This window comes from Cornus florida, unplaced genomic scaffold (genome assembly GCF_030987335.1).
Source record: "Cornus florida cultivar Cherokee Brave unplaced genomic scaffold, ASM3098733v1 CherokeeBrave_3.0.0_Hap2_Chr08, whole genome shotgun sequence".
Lineage (NCBI taxonomy): Eukaryota > Viridiplantae > Streptophyta > Magnoliopsida > Cornales > Cornaceae > Cornus > Cornus florida.
In genome coordinates, this window is record NW_026775578.1 from 1,844,721 (window position 1) to 1,867,005 (window position 22,285).

Here is a 22,285-nt window from a genome sequence, read left to right on the forward strand (position 1 = left end):
CATTAACAAGTGCAATCATCTACCTTTATACAAACAATTTGGTTTGGTTTTATTTATTTATTTTTCTTTCTCAACAAGAAGGCAACGGAGGGCTAAACAACACAAGCCACACTTCAAAAGAACAAAATCAATATATATATATATATATATATATATATATATATTAGTTCACACATGAAATTTTATCACCCATAATTGAAAATTCTAATTCAATTCCTTTTATGAATTTGATTTGAACAAGATATTTGTAATTGTAATTCCTTAAAGCTTAGGAATTAGGACAATAGAGTAGCATGGAAAAAAAGATAATTAGATACGGGTTTAATTTGGATCTTTACTAGATTTAATCCAAATAACTTATTAAATCTTTCATTAATTTTTTTTTTTTTTTACATTGTAAGGACACTTGTTATTTTATTGTTTCGCTGCCTGGACGGTAATTTTATTAGTATGGGACAGAGGGAATATATTTTTTCCAGTTAAATAAAAAGCCGCCTTACCTTATTTTTAAAACGCTCGACCTAAGCGGCTAAGCGTCAGTTCCGGTTCCTCTATCACAATTAATCTTGCTGTAAGGAATTTCATGTACATTGTTTGGAAATCGAATTCTCAAAGAAGTCGCAGAAGATGTCACGGAGCAATCGGTGAGTCTTTTGGACGAGAACAAACTCCAAAGTTTTTGTTCGGATTGTGAAGGGTTTAGGGTTTCGAAAGCTCGAAAGTGAATCGGTTGGTCAAGAGCCAGTGAGAAATTCATACTGTGAACTTGCGATGGAATTACGTGTGGCAAATTTGGATTCGATTCCATTGTTCGAGTTCAAGATCCGTCAGATTTTATAAGTCTCTAATATTTAACAAAAAATAATAAAAATAAAAAATCGTCTCTCACTCTGGTGTGCGAGTGCATTCATTCGTAATACAAGAGATCATCGATGCTGCACGAACTCCTACTGGCACTCTTAGGTTACACTGGAGATCTCATAATCGACGAAAGGGAACACCAGAGATCTCTCGGCGGCATCCAATTATCTCCCGATGCACCCATCTCCGACGAACGCACGTTCAAGCTTGCTCCCGACATCTCTTTTATAGAACCCAGCGAAAGGTATTCAAAACCCAATCATCAGTTCATCTCTCATTTCTTTCTCGGTCACAATTCTTGGATATATTGTATATATTGTGGATCGACCATAACAGTCATTTCTTGACATTCTTGGCCACTACTACGATTTTAACTACCCATTCTTGAATATATGAACAATTGTTTTATTCATTTCTTGACATTCTTTGCCTCTGCTGGGTTTTAACTAGCGATTCTTGAATATATGAACAATTCTTTTATTTTTTATTTCCAGTCTAAAAGTTGAATAAAAAAAAAAAAAATCTGAGACTTTGTTGTTCAGGCCTTTGAAAATTAAATAACTCTCATAAATTGAATCAAACGGTTGTATCAGATTGATTTTCTTTTTGGTTTTACTGGGTCCTGATATACGAATAATCTAAAATTGTAAACCCTTTGTTTCTTTAACATTCAACATTTTACCTGGCAATTCAACGGATGGAAGTAAAACAATTTGTTGTGGCCTGTTGCTTTGTATTTTCTTTATGTGTTTCTTGAATTGTTTGATTGAACAGCATACTTATGCATTTGCACTTCATGCGGTATTGCTAATGTTTGCAGGGATGTCATTGAGAGGATAATCACATTAGGGTTTTACTACAGAGAGCTCGATCGCTTTGCAACTAAATCCCGGAATTTAAGTTGGATAAGGTCTGGGAATGAGTCTCCTTTGTCTCGAACATCTGAATTATTGAAAGGGAAAAAGAAGCATAGTGTGTACCGAAGGGCCATTGCTAATGGCATTGTTGAGGTGCTGTCTGTCTACAGATCAGCCGTTCTACATATTGAACAAAAATTGTTGTCAGATTCTATGCCCATCTTGGCAACAGTCACCCAAGGCCTCAATAAGGTAGGTCTGGTCATATCCCATGGGCTCTTTTATTGTAGTAATTTTTTTTTGGTAATCATTTTTTTATATTGTTTGTGTGCATTCTCTGTGAAGACAAAACAAAATAATTGAAAGATGAATATCTTTGATGTTGGTTTATAGTTGCTCTTTGTATATTCACACAAAGGATTGTTTCTCTTTATGCCATTCTGAAATTTGATCAATAGGAGAAGATTTTCTCGCTTGTTAACGAATATTATGTTACATAACAGCCATGTTACTTAGTTAAGGAAGAAAAGTACAGGTGAAACTTTGGAAATAGTTGGCAGATAGTTAGAAGATTTCGCCAACTATGAAAAAATGTAATAAGTTTGGCCACCAACATTGATGTGCTGGGAACGTGATTATGTGGAGTAGCTTTCACCCTGTTCCAGGCTTACTCTGCTATATTGTTCTAGTTGATGGGAGAGATTAGGTGCAAAAATTGGGCACCATCCGTCAAGGGGCTGCTGGATTTTTTTTTGCTTAGATTGTTTTCAAGTCTATTTTTCTTTTCCTTTTGTTGGACAATATTATATAAAAATTCTAATGAAGAAGAAATTTTTACAACTATAATCTGAAAGCAGTTTTGTGGTCATTTTTATGTATTTTATTGTATTGTTTACTTAGGGTTATGTGGCTTTTCCTTGCAAAGTCAAGGCATTTCTTGAATCTCAGCACTTTGAAGGTCTTGTTGAAGATCAGCCAAGTGCAGTAGATTATTTTCTTTCTTGGTGACGCAATCCCTCTTATAAGTTTGTTTGGTAGAATATTTTTCATCATGCTCTTTTGTTTGAGCTTCTGATGGATTCCTTGTCTTAGATTTTCTAGGTTGTTGGACCCCCTATCTCGATTGCATGATCTTTAGTTTCTTTGTATTGATCGTACACATAAATATTGTTGTTAATTTTGTTCACTACAAGTCAAGATTGAAAAAAGTATTGATGTGAGTTGGTAAGGTTAACTCTGTCCAAGAACAATCTGTTTCCGCTTCCAAAATGATTTCCTTATGACTTAAATCTCTAATTTCAACATGTCCCTTTTCTGATATTGTCTAAGATATGATTTTTCTTTTTCATCTGAGTTTCTTTGTTGATGGTTGGTTTTCCTAGTTTTTTGTTCTTCTGCCACCTCTTTACGAGCTCATTCTAGAGATTGAGCGTGATGGTATTTGTGGAGGACGACTTCTTAACCTTTTGCACAAACGATGCCACTGTGGGGTGCCTGAATTGCAGACATGCATTCAGAGGTATGGATCTTGTTGTTCACTTTGATTACTTATTATTAATAGTATGAGTATTTTCCATCCACTTTCTTTCCCCCTTATATTTATATTTACTTTGTTTGTCAAATATATTCATGACCACATGGCAATTGCATGCACATGTTTTTTTTTTTAAAAAATATTTAATTATTTTGTTGTCCTCGCAATGTATCATAGATGTTCAGCTTGTTGCTAATTATTATCCAAGTTTGTTGCTCCTGAAGATTGTTAGATTGTTACCTGGATGTAGCATTACATTGTTAAAGGATTAACAACTCAAACAAGCATCTATTGGCTATTAGTCTTTCCCCACATTGTCTAACAGTTCATATGAGCATTTGCCCTGTGATCTGTCTCAACACTTAGTTCTATGTACTACTATCTGATTATTAATCCTCCTGGTATTTGATATGCTCGGCGAAGCAGTCTATCCAAGAGTGTATCTTTGTTATATTTAGTTATCGGTGAAATCAAATACCTACTGCCCGAGAAGTATCACATTGTTGCCTCACAATCATGACATATTCTTTAGGACCAACAACTAAAACAGGCAAATCTTGGAGATTAACTTGTATGGACGATAACCTTTGATACGTCTCAACACATTTTCTATAGGTAACACTTGCTGCTTCTCAGTCTTCCATGTCATTGAATTGCCACACAAAAAAACACGACCATTAGATGTTGTCTTAAATGATCACCAGGCTTAAAAGTTAAGAAAGAAACCCAAATCTCTTAGTACCCTACTGCTAATTAGGTAGAAAAAATGCAAGATTTTCACCAGGACCACTTTTAGTTTTTGATAGCAGATATTGCTTGTGCATGACCTTGTTGACTCCTTTAAAGATGATGTATGCTCTTATCATAACCAATTCGCAAAACCTGTATTGATGCCTCATTGTGTCATTTAATGGCTAACATAGCTTAATTGGAAATAAGGTTAATATCTACTCCTATCGCTGCTAAATACATGCAAACCTGTATACACCTTCACGTGTCATTTAATAGCACATGTAGCTTAATTTGAAACATAACATTATGATCGACAGGAGTTTCAGCTTGTTTATGCCTTGCATGGTGCTATCTTCCAGCATACAAGAAACATATATCCTCTTTGAGTCGTATCACTACATAACTTGGCTTTGTGGATCCTGAAAAATATTACAGATGACCCAGGTCTTTCATTGTGAGCATGTCTTTTTACCTGACCTTCAAATCCATAATATGCTGTGGTTACTCTCTTTAGCCACAAGATCCACCGACTTATTACCTTGTCTTACAAAATGTGAACCACCAAGAGAAGTTGGGTAAAGTTAGGACTCAAGAACTCGCTATAAAATTTATTAGACCATGCTTTCAGCAACTATTTGGCCCATTAATGGCTTTCTTAATAAAGACAATTTTTTTAAAACAATGTTTCAATATGTTCCTATGCTCCAAATACAGAAGTTGTGAAAGATGTTTAAACTGTGCCTGATCCACAAATTTTTGTAATCTTCATCTTTATTTTGACTGAAAGTATTTTTAGACTTTGGATATGGGGTTGCTTGTAATTGTAGCCGCTATATGACATGACTGGTCTTTTCACCTAACACGTTTGTAATTTGTTAATTATGTTGTAGTAATCTGCAAAGTGAAGGCACAATTATTGACTTGCAGCATGATACCCAAACTAATTTTTTTTATTGCACAATGCATAGGCTTCTTTGGCATGGGCATCAAGTCATGTACAATCAACTTGCTTCCTGGATGATTTATGGAATTCTTCATGACCAGCATGAAGAATTTTTTATTAGCAGGTAATGGGTCTTTGCTGACTGGAAAACTGATTCTCACATTTATGTTTTTGGTTGAATCCAGTCTATAATGTTTATTTGTCAAAAATAGGAATCAAATCCATAGCCCACCCTCAATTTTAGTTTCCATATCAGCACTTTTACTACTGTGCCGCAATGGCTTTGGCTGGTTTATCATGTTTATTAGCAATACATGTTTTGAAACAGCAAAAGAGGGCTATGAAAGAGAACATTCTTTGTGACGACCTCTGTGGGCGGGTGTGAGACACTGGACGAGCTACCACACTGGCAGGCTATAGGGTGTCATGATCCCACATCGCCTGGGGAAGGGGAAGTGCTATATGTACGGTTCAACACCCTTCTATGACACAACGTGTTTCCAAGCCGTGATGGCCATGAACCCATCAGAACTCCGTAGTTAAGTGTGCTTTACTTGGAGTAGTACCAAGATGGATGACCCCTTGGGAAGTCTCTGGTCCGGGGGAGCCAAAAGCGGATAATATTGTGTCTAGCTAGGGTGAGAGCTGTTACATTCTTATTTTCAGTACTTCTACTAGTGTGCTGCAATGGCTTTGGCCAGCTTATAATGTTTATTAGCAATACATGTTTTGAAACAGCAAAAGATGGCTATCAAAGCGAACATTTTTATTTTGTTACTGAAATTGGAATTTGATAAAAATCCTGTTGTTATTTTAATGTTGTGCAATTTAAGAGTTCATGGTTCCGTAATGCATAAGCGGGGATTAGGGAATATTTTACATGAGCACTGTTTTTGACATGGTCACCTGTTTTAGCTTTTTTAAGGGTACTGCTTGTGTGTTATGTTACTTGAAAATGATTATGACTGGTAGCTTTAAATTAGTATTAGTATCTAATTCATGATTTGTACGAAGGTGCTCATAAATTATAGTACATGTGCTAAATATTATTATTATTATTATTTTCTTAGTTGGTACTCACACACACATGCCTTCACTAAGGCTTGAATCCTTGACCTCCCTTTGGGAATTAAGGGCCTGATACTGCTAGGCCACTGGCCCGTTTGTTGCTAAATATTAATTTTGAATAGCAGTATTATCAAACACTAGTATTGTTTAAGGATTTCTTTTAACTGTCATTTTTGGCATTGTTGCTATTCTTAATGTTGCAGCTCCCACTATTTGGGCAATAATAAGCTGTTCCTTTACGCAGCATTCTGTTTCTTTATTTTGGACTATTTTGATTTATGTCCACTGTGAATCTTCCATTTATTTTTCAGTCCTTCACCCTTTGTCCAGTGCGCCATCCTTCTGGCAGTGCTTTGGTGTTGGTTCCAGATGCAAGTACGCTTTTATGCTATTCTTAGAGAATCGGATTCTCGCTTCTCAGGACCTTAGAAGTGAAAACGGAAAAGTAAAAAGATAGATAACTTATTGAATAAGAGTAGAAGCAATAAGTGAAAGCAAGATGAGGAAGAGAGTGAAAAAGATAAGTTATAATCCTTGTATGCAGTTCTTTTATTGGCACAATATAATGGAACATTGTGTTTTATGGAAGTATGACCATGTGATGGCTACTTAAACAGACATCTCACACATGCATGTAGGAGAACTTTGAAGATTGACTGTAATTTTTCATAGATGTATTTAAACCCCTCTCCCCTATTCCTTTATTTTTGGTTCTTTCAGTGATTGAACATTTGTACAACTTCATGATCTCTACACTTGATGTCTATTTGCATTTTAACTTTTGCATTATAGTTTTGTGGTTTCTTGAAACTGGGTAATTGATTTTATCTATTTTCAGGCAGGAAGACAGAGATGCAGAACATGACTCATCTCATCCAGATGTGCTTGAAAAGTTGGCACAAATGTCAACTAATGATACATCTCTGACAGATTGGCACTTAGGGTTTCATATTTCTCTGGTATATTAAACCGTTGCTCTTGCATTGTTTGCCTTGCTTATCCGGATTGTCTCATTTTAATTAATTAATTAATTTATTATTTTAATATCTTGAAGGAATCTAGATCGGTAATGATTTTGTGGCTTAATCTTCCACTTTTGTTCACGCGATACAATTTTTAGTGAATTAAGTGACATTTGCGATATATATATGTATATATATTTACTGAAATTTTGTATTATCCGAAGGCTCTTTCTGTAAAAGTTGATTAGTCATGGCGGTTTAGGGAGTTTTCCTGATCATTTTCTGTTATGGTATTGCGTTTGCAGACACAGTTCGTAACTGTCGTCTTTGCTTGATTTCATTTAATTAAAAGATATGATTTATAAAAAAAAAGAGTTAATGAAAATATGCGATCGGCTTGAAACTTTCTTTTTCCTTTCTGAAAGAGTAGACGCAACAAGTGCCACATTTGTCGAACTTTCTCCTTGGTCGCAATAAGTTCAAGAGAGTCTATATGTCCATTCAACTGTCAGATGGTTGTCTACTTATCCATTCCATGTGCTAAAGTCATTAGGTTCTATTTTTTCTTTATAGATTTGAATATTGCAACTAGTTGTGTATTTCACTTAAATACTGGTTCCGTGGTGCAAATCGTTTCTCCAAACAAATCCACCAACTTTTTGATTTTGTTTGCACAAGTGCCTTCATGTTTTTGCCTTATGACCAACCCTATGGGGAAAAAAAACATGGAATAAGGAAAATACTTTGATCATTCTGTGAATGTGAAGAGTATGGAGATTTTGACATGGGATCTGAACACATGGCTTAACTCCTTTACACAAATATGGAGGCTAGATACTTAAATTGTAAAAGGAACATGAAGTGTGATTAACAATGGGAGCTTTTTCTTAATTTTATCTTGCATGAAGGAGAATTGTGAATTTATGGAGGAATAAAAGCTGATAGAGACACATGTAGTAGTTATAAAGCCAGTGAATTGTGTGGAATCTCCCAAAGGAAAAAAGGTTTATATGTACCTGAAACCTCCTTCATCGGAGTTAAAAATTGTAACCTTTATAAGTTGGAAAATGATTCAAATAAAGACGCTTCAAAATTTTCCTGGTCTGTACTCTTCTCAGAATAATTTGTAAAAAGAGGCAGTTACATAGTGTGGCCTTGGTTAATGGGGAGTGCTGACTTAAACTTTTGTAATTTTTGCACCAAGTATTTACTTTGATGTTTGAATCTGCGTGCTCACACTTGGGAGCTGAAGTTTTTCCGTTGCATCTAGGCATATAGCGTCAGAATAATTAGTAGGGTCATTACTTGATGTGGTCTCCATAAGGGCTTAAAATGGATTGGGTTCAACCTGAGATCCTATCTGGAGTCCATTTTACTGGGTTTGGATTTTAATTTTGAATCAGGATTCAAAAACGAGTTGGATATGGATCTTTGTTAAAAAATCAGTCACGGATTTTGGGTCAGAAATGGATACAACAACAACAACAATGGATATGGATATTAATATGAATATTCTTAAAGAATCAAGTTTTATCTGAGATCCAACACAGTTCAAGTACATTTTATTCTATTTGGATCTTGGTTAAATTATATGGGTCGGATACGGTTCATGTCCATAGGATCCAATTCGAACCTGAATTCGGATAATGTATCCAGACATTACAATATGGATCCGTATCTGGATTCATACGAGTCCACTCCATTTCGAGCCCTGGTCCCCGTTAATCGAGGATGCTGAGAGGGATAGAGTGGATAAGATCGAACCTTTGACATTATTTGCACAAAGTGTTTGCTTTCAATATCAGAATAATTAGTGGTTGCCTTGAATTTACCAAGGATATGGTTTCACAGAGTCTGATTGCAGACAATGGTGTTATGTGCAACTCCAAATAGTGGGGATTAAGGTTGTTGAATTAAGGAATGGGATACTGAATCATTTAAGCAACATTGTGAGTTTTATTGTAATGGAAAGAACTTGAGTTTGGAATTCAGATGGCCATATTGTTCTTAGGTAGGCATAAAAATTTGGCTTTAGATTAAAATAAGTTGATATTGTTGCATATGATGGTAGCATGGGATGTTTCCAACGATTTGCAGTTAAATCTCCAACTGGTGCAGTCTTGTGGTGGGGCTATCTATACTAGTAATATAGTCAACAATGCCGTTTGGGGTTAAGATGCAAGAGATTCATACAGATATTACCCGCCGTTATTGGACCATGGAAATTGAATCAAGTTATAGTATCATATTGCTACCCGTCATTTTTCTAAATGATTTAAAAACTCGTCACAATTCAATAATTCATTCTTTGGATATTAGGAGATATACACAAGTAGTAAATAAGTTGTAACCCTGTTTGAAATGGAGGTGGGATGATGTATAGGATGGACCTTGAATATCAGAATGGGGTATAACACAGCATGTTCACCTTTTGTTAGTGTTCAATGATTACTGTTTTCTGCAATTTTTTCCCTTTCACATATCATCATAATGAAAATTGAAAGCTATTAGTTTTTGCGGTGAAGTAGGAAATGAATAAGATAAAAGTCCTTCAACGGGATGTGAAAGTTGAGATGATCAAGGAACCTGTTTTTGTTGATAGAATGAAGGTTTCCCAGATAACAATGCCATCTAATTACTGATCAACTATGAGTTTGTTAGTCTCTCTTGCATTTCCTTTTCCATCTTATTTCGTGGAAAATCCTGGGGTCTCTTACATTTGGGCAGCTCCTATCAGGAATCATCTACCTCTATAGATTTTTTTTCTATTTTAGTTTGGGAATTGGGGTTATAAGTTATAACATTTATTTGTGTCACTTTTTTGCTATTGATTCTTCCTGTTTTTGGTTATATTGCACATTTCTTTAATTGTGTTCTAATCTATTGAACAGAATAGCTGCATCAAGTGAATTATGCTTTCTGCTTGTCTGCAGGATATGCTACCGGAGTATATTCCCATGCGTGTTGCAGAATCCATTCTTTTCTCTGGAAAAGCAGTCAGGGTTCTTCGGAATCCAAGTCCTGCCTTCCGATTCCAGGATGATTCATCTCATCAACGGATGCCTAGAGGCCTGCAAAGAAGTCAAGGATTTACAGGGCGCATTTCTTTCCAGAAGGAACCCTTCTTAGATACACAGTTAATTGGAGAAGAATTGCTTCCACAATCTGAGGCTGATAAGATTGAAGCTATGCTTCAAGACTTGAAGGTCCTCATGCTTTAGCCATAATATGATTGTAATTAACATTTTGTATCAACCTCCATATGGGGTTATTGATCTACTCTGTTACATTAACTGCACGCAATAACGTCTGAACATTAAGTACAGTCAGATGGACTTGGCAGATTACTTATGTTTGCTGATAGTGAAAATTCCTGTTCCTGTATCCCTGCATTTTGCTTTTTGGCTAAATTGTTGGTTCACTGTGTGCAGGAATCTTCTGAGTTCCACAAAAGATCATTTGAGTGCGCCATTGACTCGATTCGGTCTATTGCAGCCACTCATCTTTGGCAGGTGCTGAACGCAAAATTTTCTAATTCACGTCATATCATAAGAAAATCTCATTATTGTTTTCCGTCCATAACTGCAGCTTGTGGTTGTGCGTGCTGACTTAAATGGTCACTTAAAGGCCCTTAAAGACTACTTTCTTTTAGCGAAAGGTGATTTCTTCCAGGTAAATGATGACCAACACTGCACTTTTGCTTCCTATGGTGCGAATTATTTTTAGTTATTCTTGGTGGGTTCCTTTATGATGTGGAGATTGTTATTATGTATGTGTGTGGGGGCTTTGAAATGAAGTAGCAATGTTAAGAAATAGTTTGAATCCACACGGCTTGATTTATATTTTTATATCCAGATGAATTGTAAAGATGTTAAATATCCATGATTTTCTTGATTGTTAGGTAAATAATGATTGATGGAATCTTCTACTGCATTTGTTTGCATCTTGCCCCTTGTTAAGTGTTAACTCTTCTTAAGCAACAGAAATGTATTCAACGTCACTATACTACTGAAATTTTCTAGTGACTCTATTAGCTATGCTCACCGCTTATATTAGATCTATACATATATGTATGCTTTTATAAGCAAAGTATATTAGATCTATACATATTTAAAGATAACAAGCATAAACTTCACAACAAAAGTAATTAATGAGATAATTAGTAGAACCAGTTTGTGCTTGTTCGAGACTTGGTTTTTCTTACTTCTATCATTCACTATCTGTGGTTTTCTTGTTGATATTAAACAGAAAAAGATGATGTAAAGAAAATCTATTGAATCCTTCCCTGCATTTTTAGTCCATGGTTGAACTAGGCATTCCTAGAGGATGATTGTGTTTTTTATTCCTTTTGATACTTATTATTCTTTTCATACTCGAGTTATATGAACATGCATTAAAAACTAAGGATGGTCGACAGAAAAAGAAAATATGATCTTTCTGAACTTTTTTTTACATTGATTGGCAGGAAATGCTGTCTGTACAAATTTTATGAATGTTGTTATTATTATTATTATTATTATTATTATTATTATTATTATTATCATTATCATTATCATTATTATTATTATTATTATTTCGAGACATTGGTTGTGATCTTGACGAGTACTGATTTAATGTTCCAGAGTTTTCTTGAGGAAAGTCGCCAATTGATGCGTCTACCACCTCGCCAATCCACCGCTGAAGCTGATCTTATGGTCCCGTTTCATCTCGTAAGTTTAGTGTGAAATGATTTGTGATTTAGTGATTTGAGAAACTGTTTTTAGATCTTGATACATCACAGATGCGTTGGCCAACTTTCTGATCACGGTTTAGTGAATTGAGTGATTCTTTGATACGTTATTGATTGGATCAAGAGAAAGAGAGCTTATATAGAGAGGGTTCTTAGTTTCCAAGCCAGGGATTGGGTGTATCAGCACCTAGTTGTTGCACGGTCTCATGGGTGTTCTTGAATTTTTTTATTATTGAAAATTAATTTTCTATAACCTTATCCAAAGTCTAGTTTCATTTAAATTTGATCAAACTGGGAACAAAGGCCATACAACAGCTAAGGGAGATTGGTGCCACATGACAGGTGCCTCACTGCACCTGTTAAAAGCCATGTGCATTATGCATGTTCTTGATATATATATATATATATATATATATATATATATATATATATATATATTTATATATTTATATTGAAAATTCATTTTCTATAACCTTATACAAAGTATAGTTTCATTTAAAGTTGGTTTATTTAAAAAGCTCAGAGTGATATTTGAGATATTTGCAAAATACTTCAAGTTGGATGGTTCACTCAACAACCTAGGGTGTCTGCACTTTGTCAAACACTCTTTTTACATACTTGTCATTTCTGTTATTTATGAAGAAGAATTATATAGCATAAAATTTCTGTACCTCTTGTCTGAAAGAGCACATTGTCCATCATACACTCTCTTTTTACATGGAGTTGGTTTAGATTAGATGAATTTGACTTCCATGCTACTTCACTTGTTATATAGCATGTGGTTTAATTTTTGCTACACCCTTCTTTATGAAACTTCATGGTTTTTTTTATGTAGTCTCATGTCTTAGGAGTTTCCCTTATCTGTATATCTGCAAAATGATATTCTTCCTAAAAGTAAATTTACGTTTCCTAAGTAACTATAGATCCTTAACCTTCATCAATCAAACAATTGACAACTTAAACTGGCCAAGGTTTAACTGTAAGTTCAATTACTTTATTTAAGTGATCCTTGCATAGCTGTGGCCTGTGGTGTGCAGTGAATCTACCCAGGTACTTCTATTCATTTCAATTAGCTTCAGGTGTTTTGCAATTTGAATTGTGTGGCCAAAGGATTTTGTTTCTTCTGACGTTTCGTCTTAGTCCTTGATGTGGTACCATTAGTCTTTTTATAAAATTTAATAGTTTTATGATAGTGTTGTGATATGGAAAAAAGACAATTTGCATAAAACATTTATTTTAATAATTTTCTTGCATACTTCATCAACAATAAATTTAACCACTCAAACTGGTCAAAGAATTAATGTAAATTCAATTACTATATTTAAGTCAATCCTTTTATAGCTGTGGCCTGAGAGTTGCTCTACCCAGGTTGCTTCTCTTCCACTGTTAATTCTACGAGCTTCTGGTGGTTTTGTAGCCTCAGGATTTTGTATCTTTTATTGTTTCTTCCTAGTCCTTGATGTAGTACAAGAAGTCTTTAAAAAACATTCATGTATAATTTTTGTTCATACTTGGAATGCAGGCTGCAATAAAGACTATTGGTGATGAAGATAAATACTTTTCAAGGGTGTCCTTACGGTTAGAGCCCATATAGAATCTCTTAATGTCTCATTGAAGATAGGGTCTGTCCAAATGGCGTTTTTGGTTTGCTCCAGTTGACTCAATGTGTAATTTTGTAAACAACATGCAGTTAATTTTTTTTTTTCCCCTACTCCTCCTAGGATGCCTTCTTTTGGAATTATGGTTAAACCCTCCCAAGTGGATTTGCCAAAGGCAAAAGCTTACACTAATGGAGACTCAGGTGCACTCTCAGAAACTTTTTCAGATATGTCCCTTGATGGTTGGGATGCTATTGCCCTTGAATATTCTGTTGATTGGCCCTTGCACTTGTTTTTTACACAAGAAGTGCTCTCCAAGTAAGTTCCTTAACTGGCTCACCTATTTATGTTTTCTTTTAAATTGAGGTTTGAATTAATGCACAAAACTCTCCCACCCTCTAATAATCTGGCGTCTTATTAAGAAAATAACTTCTTTTTTTTTTTTCCTTGAATAGAAAATAACATTTTTATTATTCTTTTAATGAAAATCAGCATTTACATAGTTTCTTTTTCAATTGTGTGCTTGTGGTTGTGCATGTGTAGTCACTGGCCATTATTAATAGGTGGTACTGACTGAAATTACTGGCCTTTATATATATATATATATATATATATATATATATATATATATATATATATATATATATATATATTTGTATGTAACCATAAGTATGCTTCAGGTATCGCAGGATCTTCCAATATTTGCTCCGGCTTAAGCGAACGCAAATGGAATTGGAAAAATCATGGGCTTCTGTGATGCATCAAGATCACACAGATTTTGCCAGACGTCGTAATGACCGTATGAAATGCTCATTGACTCAGCAGAGACGACAACGCTTTAGGCCAATGTGGCGTGTTAGGGAGCATATGGCCTTCTTGATTAGAAATCTTCAATTTTATATCCAGGTGATAAATACTGTAGAACCTTTACGTCCATATTCAGTTTATCTATTTATAAACTAAATTTATATAAACTATATATGAATAGAAGTAACTTATAGTTTTTTAAAGCTGTATTATTTTAAAAATATTTTCTAGTAGAAATACAAGGTTCTATGTGTTGGCAAAACTGCTTGTTCATTGTTTAAATTTATTAATTTTCCTTAAGTCATATTTTTAGATTTCTGATTGATACTGTTTTAAGATTCTAAAGTTGATTTATACTTGACGAAATGTGTTATCGTATGAATATGTTAGTGGCAACACTTCTTCTTGGGGATGGTAATCGACAGCCTGGGCAATTTTACATACTTTACTCAGCACTCTATTATTGCTTTTTATTAGCCTCAGTTAACATCTCAGGAACAGTCAGCTTTGCTAGATGTGTTGCATGGTCACAAAGTGTTTAGGTGTTCGAAAGTGTGGTACACATCAAGCACAAAAACTTAGCGTGGGATGTCCTTGTACTCTATGGTAATATGTATTGTGCTTGAGATGATGCATACCTATGCAAATTTGTACATACGTACACAAGTTATGGGGATAGCGAAATGGAAGATGCATAGAATAAGAATTACCTATAAAAAAAAGAAAGAAAAGATATATAGAATATGAAGATAGATAAAAAAAAAAAAAAACCATATGACAGTTATATACTTGATTGTGGTTAAGAAAATGTTCTAGATTGGGGTAAAAGAACAGAGAAAAAAAGTGTGCGTGTAGAATTTAAAATGGGAAGAAAAATGCTCTAACCACTCATAAGAAATTCCAAATTGTTGTTTACTTTGCTTCGAATGGAAGCTTTTTCATCTTCTTTCCTTCTATCTTTTATTTACATTTCTTTTCTTGTCTTTTTTCCCATGCATGTTTTCTTTCTCTTAATTATTATCTTATATGGACAATACTTAGGCCATATAAGAAGGAATTTCCTTCTTACATCTGATGTGGCCCAAGCAAAACTTGACACGTGTTCAAAATTTAAAACATTATTAAAAAGTAACTAAAATGGATTCAACCCGTTTTAACTGGAACTCAAGGGAACCCATTTGAAAATCCATCGCCTCTCTATCTGTCTGCAATTTTCGCCATTAACCAAAATCCGTAAGACAATAGCATATCAGAGAAGGGCCAAAACCAAGCAAAAACCTTTGAACAAGGGAAAAGCAAAATAAAACAGCAGAAATTAGCACCTGATTCATGATCATGTGTAGTCCTTCAACTCTCTCTTTCAATTGCATGTTTAATCTTCAATAAGCTTCCTCAATCTATACCTTTTGACTCATTTTAAAGCCATCTCTTCGTATATATCTCTACCTATACTGCTTTATCCTCTAATATCTTTGTTGTTTTGGGGTCCTTTGAGTTAAGAAATTTCTCTCCTTTACTCTCTCTTCTTTTTCTGCTTCCTTCTCTCTTCACTGCCCTTTTCCTATACTAATCTATTAAACAACAATAATAGCTCTCTCTCTCTCTCTCTCTCTCGTTTTTCTTGTAATGGTGGGGTTTGTCTTGGATAATTGTTGTATGTGTTTTGGTTTCAATTGGAGAGTTGTGTTTGGTGGGTGTCTCTGAAACAAGGTTTAATTGTGAAGTTTTTTTTCCTTATAATGCTTTTGAGGATTCCATTTGTGTCAAGTATATGGGTGTTTGAGTTTGGGTTAAATTAAAGCAGATTGACTTTTTTCTTTTATCAATGGTGGTAAGACGAAGGGAGTAGTAGTGGAGAGAGAGAGAGATGGAGAGGTGGTGGACAGTGGCGCAATTAGGGTTTTGGAATAGAGCTCTCGTAGATGGGTTCTATGTACCCGAGAAACCGTTAAAAATGGATTTAGTCCTTTTTTTAATTTTTTACTATTATATATATTCTTAAACACATGTTAAATTTTTGTTGGGCCACATCACTTGCAGAAGGAAGTTCCTTCTTATATGGCCTAAGGCAAGCATTGTCCATCTTATATGGTGTGACTAAGGTATCCTTCTAAGATTGAAAGGCAATTTCTATAAAACAGTTATTAGATTAGTCACTCTTTATGGGTAAGAATGTTACACAGTTAAGTAACAGCATATGCATCGAGTCTTATGCTGATATGGATGTGCTGCAAGACAAGAAAGAATGTAACTAGAAATTAACACATTTTTTGGATGGTTGTAGTAAAAACCATTGAGATAAACTAGGAGATTACAATGGTTTGGAAAAAAATAAGATTTCTATAGCTAACCTCTAGTAGTTGGGAAAAAGCTTTGTTGAGTTATGATATTTTTCTTTTGCATGATCTGACACTAGTGGAGTAGTTCATTTTACTGGATTGTTGGCACGAGCTATGGCATGCTTGTACAAAATTACTCCGTTTTCTTTTTTCTTCTTAGTTAGCATCACCTATTCTCTTCTTGGTGGTAGTGGAATGTGTTGTGATCTGGTTCAATGCAAGTTAACACCTGCACATTGACAATCTTCTTGCTACCTGGATGACTTGCATAGCTATAAGCTCGTACATTATTTTTCCTTTTCTTTCCTTTTCCCTTTTTGCTATCCAAGAGTTGTTTCTGCAAATTTCCTCCTTCCTCTTTTCCCCTTGAAGGTAGAGATCAGTTGTAAAGAGTAAATATATGTACAAAAATGTTCTTCATGGGGCTTCTATAGGAGTGGGCTAAGGGTGCACAAAAGACCTTTAGAACCAGTAAACTAAGCCACTCGTTTTGGTCTGGTTTTCTGGATAACCCGTTCTTTTTGGTTCGATTCATGATTTGGGGTCTGTAAGGACCAAACCAAGCTGTTAGTATTATATATATATATATATATATATATATATATATATATATATATATATTGTAAAGCTTTCTAAATCCTAACCTGTAACCCTAATATATGTATTTTTAGATTAATCAGGGTATCCCTGGGACCGATGCAGAGCACCTCCCCCATCTGTAACCCTGATCTGAATCTATCAAAATCTCGATCTCATTCTCTCCATCTTTTCGTTCACCGCCATCTCTCTCTCTCTCCCCCCCCCCCCACCAAACACCGTCAACCACAACCACAATCAACATATAGTTCGGCATCAGCATTTCTCTTTCACAACCGTAGCCGCCGCCTACTCACAATCGTTCTCAACCCATAGCCAGCCACAGCCACAGCCACCGTTCTCTCTAACACAACCACCGTCTAACAAATTTTTTCCTTCTTCTGCTATCATTTCCAGTGACACCCAAGACATAAGCATGCCTCACTCATCATCTTCGTTGAACCCAAGACATCCAAAAATCTCAGTCATCATCTCCAAATATAGTAGAACTGAACCGATCCAAACCAGTAATCTACAGTTTGGTTTGGTCCAGTTCAGTTCCAGTTATCCCTACTATGCGGTTTGCTTCAGATATCTATAGAACTGTTGGGGACGTTTTGGTCCTGGTTCACTCTAGAAGCCTGGACCAAACCGAATCATGTGCACTCCTAAGTGGACATATGATTCCAAGCAGCCAGAAAGATGCTTTAGAATCTACAGTTTGGTTTGGTCCAGTTCGGTTCCAGTTATCCCTACTATGCGGTTTGCTTCAGACATCTATAGAACTGTTGGGGACGTTTTGGTCCTTGTTCACTCTAGAAGCCTGGACCAAACCGAATCATGTGCACTCCTAAGTGGACATATGATTCCAAGCAGCCAGAAAGATGCTTTAGAATTTTTATCATGTCATTTTCATTTGGGTCCTGCTACCCACTCAAAAGTTTTCTGTTTCTTTCGCAGGTGGATGTGATAGAATCTCAGTGGAATGTTTTGCAAGCTCATATTCAGGATTCTCATGATTTCACTGAACTGGTGGGCTTCCATCACGAGTAAGTAAAATGGGAAGTTTCTGGTCGCATCTTTAATATGAGATGTAATGTTATGTGTTAAGAGTGGATTATGTACTATAATCGTTTATTCCTTCTTTAAATTTAGTGTCCATCACGGAAATCCTAACTTTTTAAAGGGGCATTGTATTTAATGCATTCAGACTCGAGTGAAAAGCACTACTCCGTCACACACCATGTTAGAAGTTGTGTCTCAAATTCGTAGTTTAATTAGGTTTCTATTTTAGAATTGTATTTTGTTAGGTAATTTCTTGTTAGACAAATCTTGGGCTCTAAGGAATTGTAATCCATGTCCAACAAGGAATTGAGTTTGGAACTCTTTAAATAGATACCTAGGTTGTGAGTTGAGACTTATGAGATTGAGAGAGATGTAGTCTCATGAGGGAGTTGATGGGTAAAGGTAGTTTATGGGTTGGTAGATTAGGAAAAACACTGTTGACGCTGGTAGCGAGGAGATAGGCTCGTGGAGTGGTACATGGTGAAAAGACATGTACGTGGTGTTAGTACTTTATTGTTGTAATATCTCTATGAATCATAGTGGAATCTCTTCTCATCCGCGGATGTAAGCTGGTTTTGGCCGAACCACGTTATATCTTGTATTTGTGTGATTGTTTTGCTGGCTTTTATTGGATCTTTGTATTCATGTGTTTCCGCTTCCCCAACACACCAAAATAATTGTTCTTTTAGGGGATTCTAAGTTTTTAAGGGGATATGCATTTACTACATTGTTCTCTTTGAAATCCTAAACAAACCCAATACTATTTTAAGATTTACATGTCCAAAACTAATCCTCCAAAATTTAAAACTTACATTGTTAACATGTTTAGAAAGTTATAAAATCCTAAGGGTAATTCAGAAAATTTAGTCTTTGTACATCGACTTTTCAAAAGGAATAGGAATACTAGTTATGTGACATCCTTAAAGGGAAAGGTCAACCTGACATGAAATATTGTAATCAGTAGATCACTGATAGTTGTTCCTAAGAATCAACTGAAACTAGGTCATAATCCTACGAGTCATTGACAAAACTGAAGTGAACCTATTCAAGGGGTAAAGAAAAACAGGTGAGAATCTGTCTTCTTCTATTACATATTACTGATCTAAAAGCGCAATTTCTTTTATCTTATGGCCTGAGATTCTTCTATTACATCGTCTGTCTTGAATTAATTTTTATTTATTATTGTTATTATTATTTATCATATTTGATGTGGTTAATTTTGTTGTGACCATGATAATTTGTAATCTTGTACTCGAAATGCGTTCCCAGTTCTCTATCTTCGCCGTTCCTCATCTCTGCTTTTTAGGCAATGAACGAAGCCCACATATGGTTTTAGAGCAATGGATGTTTGCTTTGTTACATTTGTGAACTAGGGAACTAGGATTTGCAAGTTCCTAACTGTAAGTGATACGAGTTGGCATTAGTTCTGAGGAACATATAAAAATTGAGATTCAATAGGGTTAAAATCATTTGGGACTATTGCTTCAAGTGAATAATTTAAGAAAAGTTCTAGATGCATCTGTTCTTTCCAAAGCATTTCTGGTAGTGTATTCATGGCTGCACGTTTTGGTTCTTCCTTTCCTTTGATTAACTGGTATAATGAATTAAAATGGGTGCCATAACTGATCTTCTGATTGCCAAAAGGAAATTTACTTCGGGGATAGCTAATTCACGTAAGTTGATTACCTTTGTAAAATTATTTTGCAGATACTTATCAGCTTTAATTTCACAATCTTTCTTGGACATTGGCTCTGTATCAAGGATACTGGACAGCATAATGAAACTTTGCCTGCAGTTCTGCTGGAACATTGAGAACCAAGAAAGCAGTGCAAATACTGTTGAACTGGATCATATAACTGAGGTACTACAGTCTAAAACTTGTCTTGTATAATTATTTGGGTTTTAAAGTACTTGCAATAGATAATGGCAAGGATAATCACTTGTAATGTGTATGGCTCAGTGCCTTCTACACAATTGTTTTGCCAATTTTGCATGATAAGTTGACTTTACATTTTTCAATCTCATGTGACATTTTTTTCTTGTCTAAGTTTCCTGTAAACAACTAATGCTACGGATGTGGTTCTGAGAACTATTTCTAACTTCCTATACAATTATTTTCCACGCATTTTGTCTGGAAACCTGCAATAACAGTGACCAGCCAGCATTCTGCTTGTCAACTAATGCTAGAAACCTGTTTGCTTAAGCTTACCAGTCTATACATACATGTTGTCACCGGTTTGATGGATGTCTGACTAGAGGAATTGAAGGATTCAGATTCCTATTAACCAAATCTGTTCAGAATTATCTGATCCCACTCCTGAAATCTCATGCGCCTTCCATCAATCCATCCCATCTACTTAAAACTCTCTCTCTCTCTCTCTCTCTCTCTCTCTCATGCGCGCACACACACACACACACAACCAATATTGCATATGCTATGTAATTTAGCGATGTTGAGTGAGTACGAAATCAGCTGATCCGAAAGATTCTATTTCCAGATTATGCACTTGCCATAAATTTTTATAGTGCTTCTAGTGCAAAATACAAATCGGTGACCATTAATTGGCACTCGTATTACTTTGTGTGAGCAGCAGGCCCATAACAATTACCTAACAAGAATTTGATGCATCACCTTCTGAAAAAAAAGAAAAAAAAAAAAAAGAACCCTAAAAATATGGGGAAGGGGAATTTCCTCTTTACCACTTGCTACTTTACGTTCTAGGTTTTTTCTTTACCAATTAACAAATCAACTAAGGCATGAATATACTGCGACCAGCACTCATGTGAGCAGGGATGGACCCAGAAATTCATGTTTTATGGGTATATAATTGAAAAAAATAAAATAACAAGGGTATATTAATTTTTTTTTTTTAAAAAAAAAAAAAAATCAGGGGGGAATTGCCCACCCTCACTTACATGTAGGTCCGTCCCTGCATGTGAGTCTTTGGTGTCAACTTATGCCTTCTATATCCGTATCAGATACTTTGCGGATGTTATATCTGTGTGCAGTATATAAAGCATGGTAAACACTAATCTGAAGTTTGGTTATGCCTGTATTATTAAAATCATCATCAATATAATTATAGTACCGATAATAGTAATAATAAGAATTAACTTTTGCTATAAAATGTTATTGTTCATTTTTGTTTCTTCAGGAATTTAACAAGAAATCGAACTCCTTGTACACTATACTGCGAAGTAGCAGGCTTGCTGGGAGTCAGCGAGCTCCATTTCTTAGGCGTTTCCTTTTGCGTCTAAACTACAATTCCTTCTTTGAGGTAATTTTATGTTTTTGGATTTTCTCTTTTAAAGAATGGTAAGATTCTGATATTTGTTGTTTTCGTGTCAAAGGCAACTGCTAGAGGGGTGCTGAATGTTGTCAGACCACGCCCCACACTCCCGGTTTTGCACTAACAATTGCATGTCTTCCCTGATTTCAGAAGCCGCCTGACTAAGGTATTGCCTTGTCCACCTCTTTTAATTGCGTTCGTTAGTTGTCGAATTGATTTTAAAAAACTCTGATGCTAGATGTGGTTTCTCACGTGACTGTTGAAATTTAGGTGATGCTTTGTTAGCTTAGCGTACGGGTGTAATTCAGTTCCCAGCTTGATGATGTCAGGTTTCCATCCTTGGCAGTTAGGTAGCACTTCAAGCAGATCTGGTTTAAGAGGTATTGTTAGAGCTTCCGGTGATTTTCCTGTGCAAGCCAGGAGGTGTTTTAGGTGGCTGGTTTAGGCTCTTGGGTCCAGTCCCTATTCTGGTTGATCATCCCTGGGTTATGATTTCTGGTTGATGGTTGCATTTATGAAAGGGTATGGTTCCCCACCAGCCCGCCTCTCACAGTCATGGGAAGTGCGAGTTTTTGGGCTGTGTGCGTAGGTTTTCCTGTAAAAAAATTGTGATGTGTTATTTTTATTGTTTTGTTATAATTCCTTTTTGTTGGTAAATATATTATTATTTCTCAGGGATTTATAACTTGTATGTTTTGCAACGTTTGGAGTTGTCTCCATGAAAGGCACGACTTCTCGCTATATCTCTTTTTCTTCTTTCATTCGCGGGGATTTTTTTAAACATATGAAATGTAATCTTGTACAAATTTAATATACATATTACACTTTTTATTTTTAGTAAGAACTTATGTGGTCATTCAAATCCATTTCCCCCCAATCCTATATATATTGTATCAAGTAGCAATACTTGGCCTATGCTAATTT

General features: G+C 35.4%; 1 protein-coding gene across 2 annotated transcripts; it reads left to right on the forward strand.

Moving 5' to 3' along the window:
* Window positions 1-501: 501 nt before the first annotated feature.
* On the forward strand, window positions 502-22,102 carry LOC132268825 (gamma-tubulin complex component 4 homolog). Of its 2 annotated transcripts, none has more exons than XM_059769677.1 (17): window positions 502-1,105; window positions 1,682-1,970; window positions 3,101-3,237; window positions 4,953-5,051; window positions 6,834-6,954; window positions 9,891-10,163; window positions 10,389-10,469; window positions 10,546-10,629; window positions 11,580-11,666; window positions 13,209-13,264; window positions 13,408-13,602; window positions 13,965-14,190; window positions 17,967-18,055; window positions 19,779-19,932; window positions 21,227-21,349; window positions 21,423-21,527; window positions 21,600-22,102. In XM_059769677.1, exons 1-16 carry the CDS (start codon window positions 933-935, stop codon window positions 21,483-21,485), a joined length of 2,250 nt encoding a protein of 749 aa, XP_059625660.1. In that variant the 5' UTR covers window positions 502-932; the 3' UTR covers window positions 21,486-21,527; window positions 21,600-22,102. The 2 variants fall into 2 exon arrangements, with proteins under 2 accessions (XP_059625660.1, XP_059625659.1); XM_059769676.1 differs by having other exon boundaries at window positions 503-1,105; window positions 21,632-22,102.
* The last annotated feature ends 183 nt before the right edge of the window (window positions 22,103-22,285 follow it).

Bases quoted from the DNA above. Each gene is read 5' to 3' on its own strand.
- LOC132268825 (XM_059769677.1), top strand. From the start codon at position 933: ATGCTGCACGAACTCCTACTGGCACTCTTAGGTTACACTGGAGATCTC. The intron at 13,265-13,407 runs GTTAGAGCCCAT...TACTCCTCCTAG, and splicing joins TTTTCAAGGGTGTCCTTACG to GATGCCTTCTTTTGGAATTA. The intron at 14,191-17,966 runs GTGATAAATACT...TTTCTTTCGCAG, and splicing joins ATCTTCAATTTTATATCCAG to GTGGATGTGATAGAATCTCA.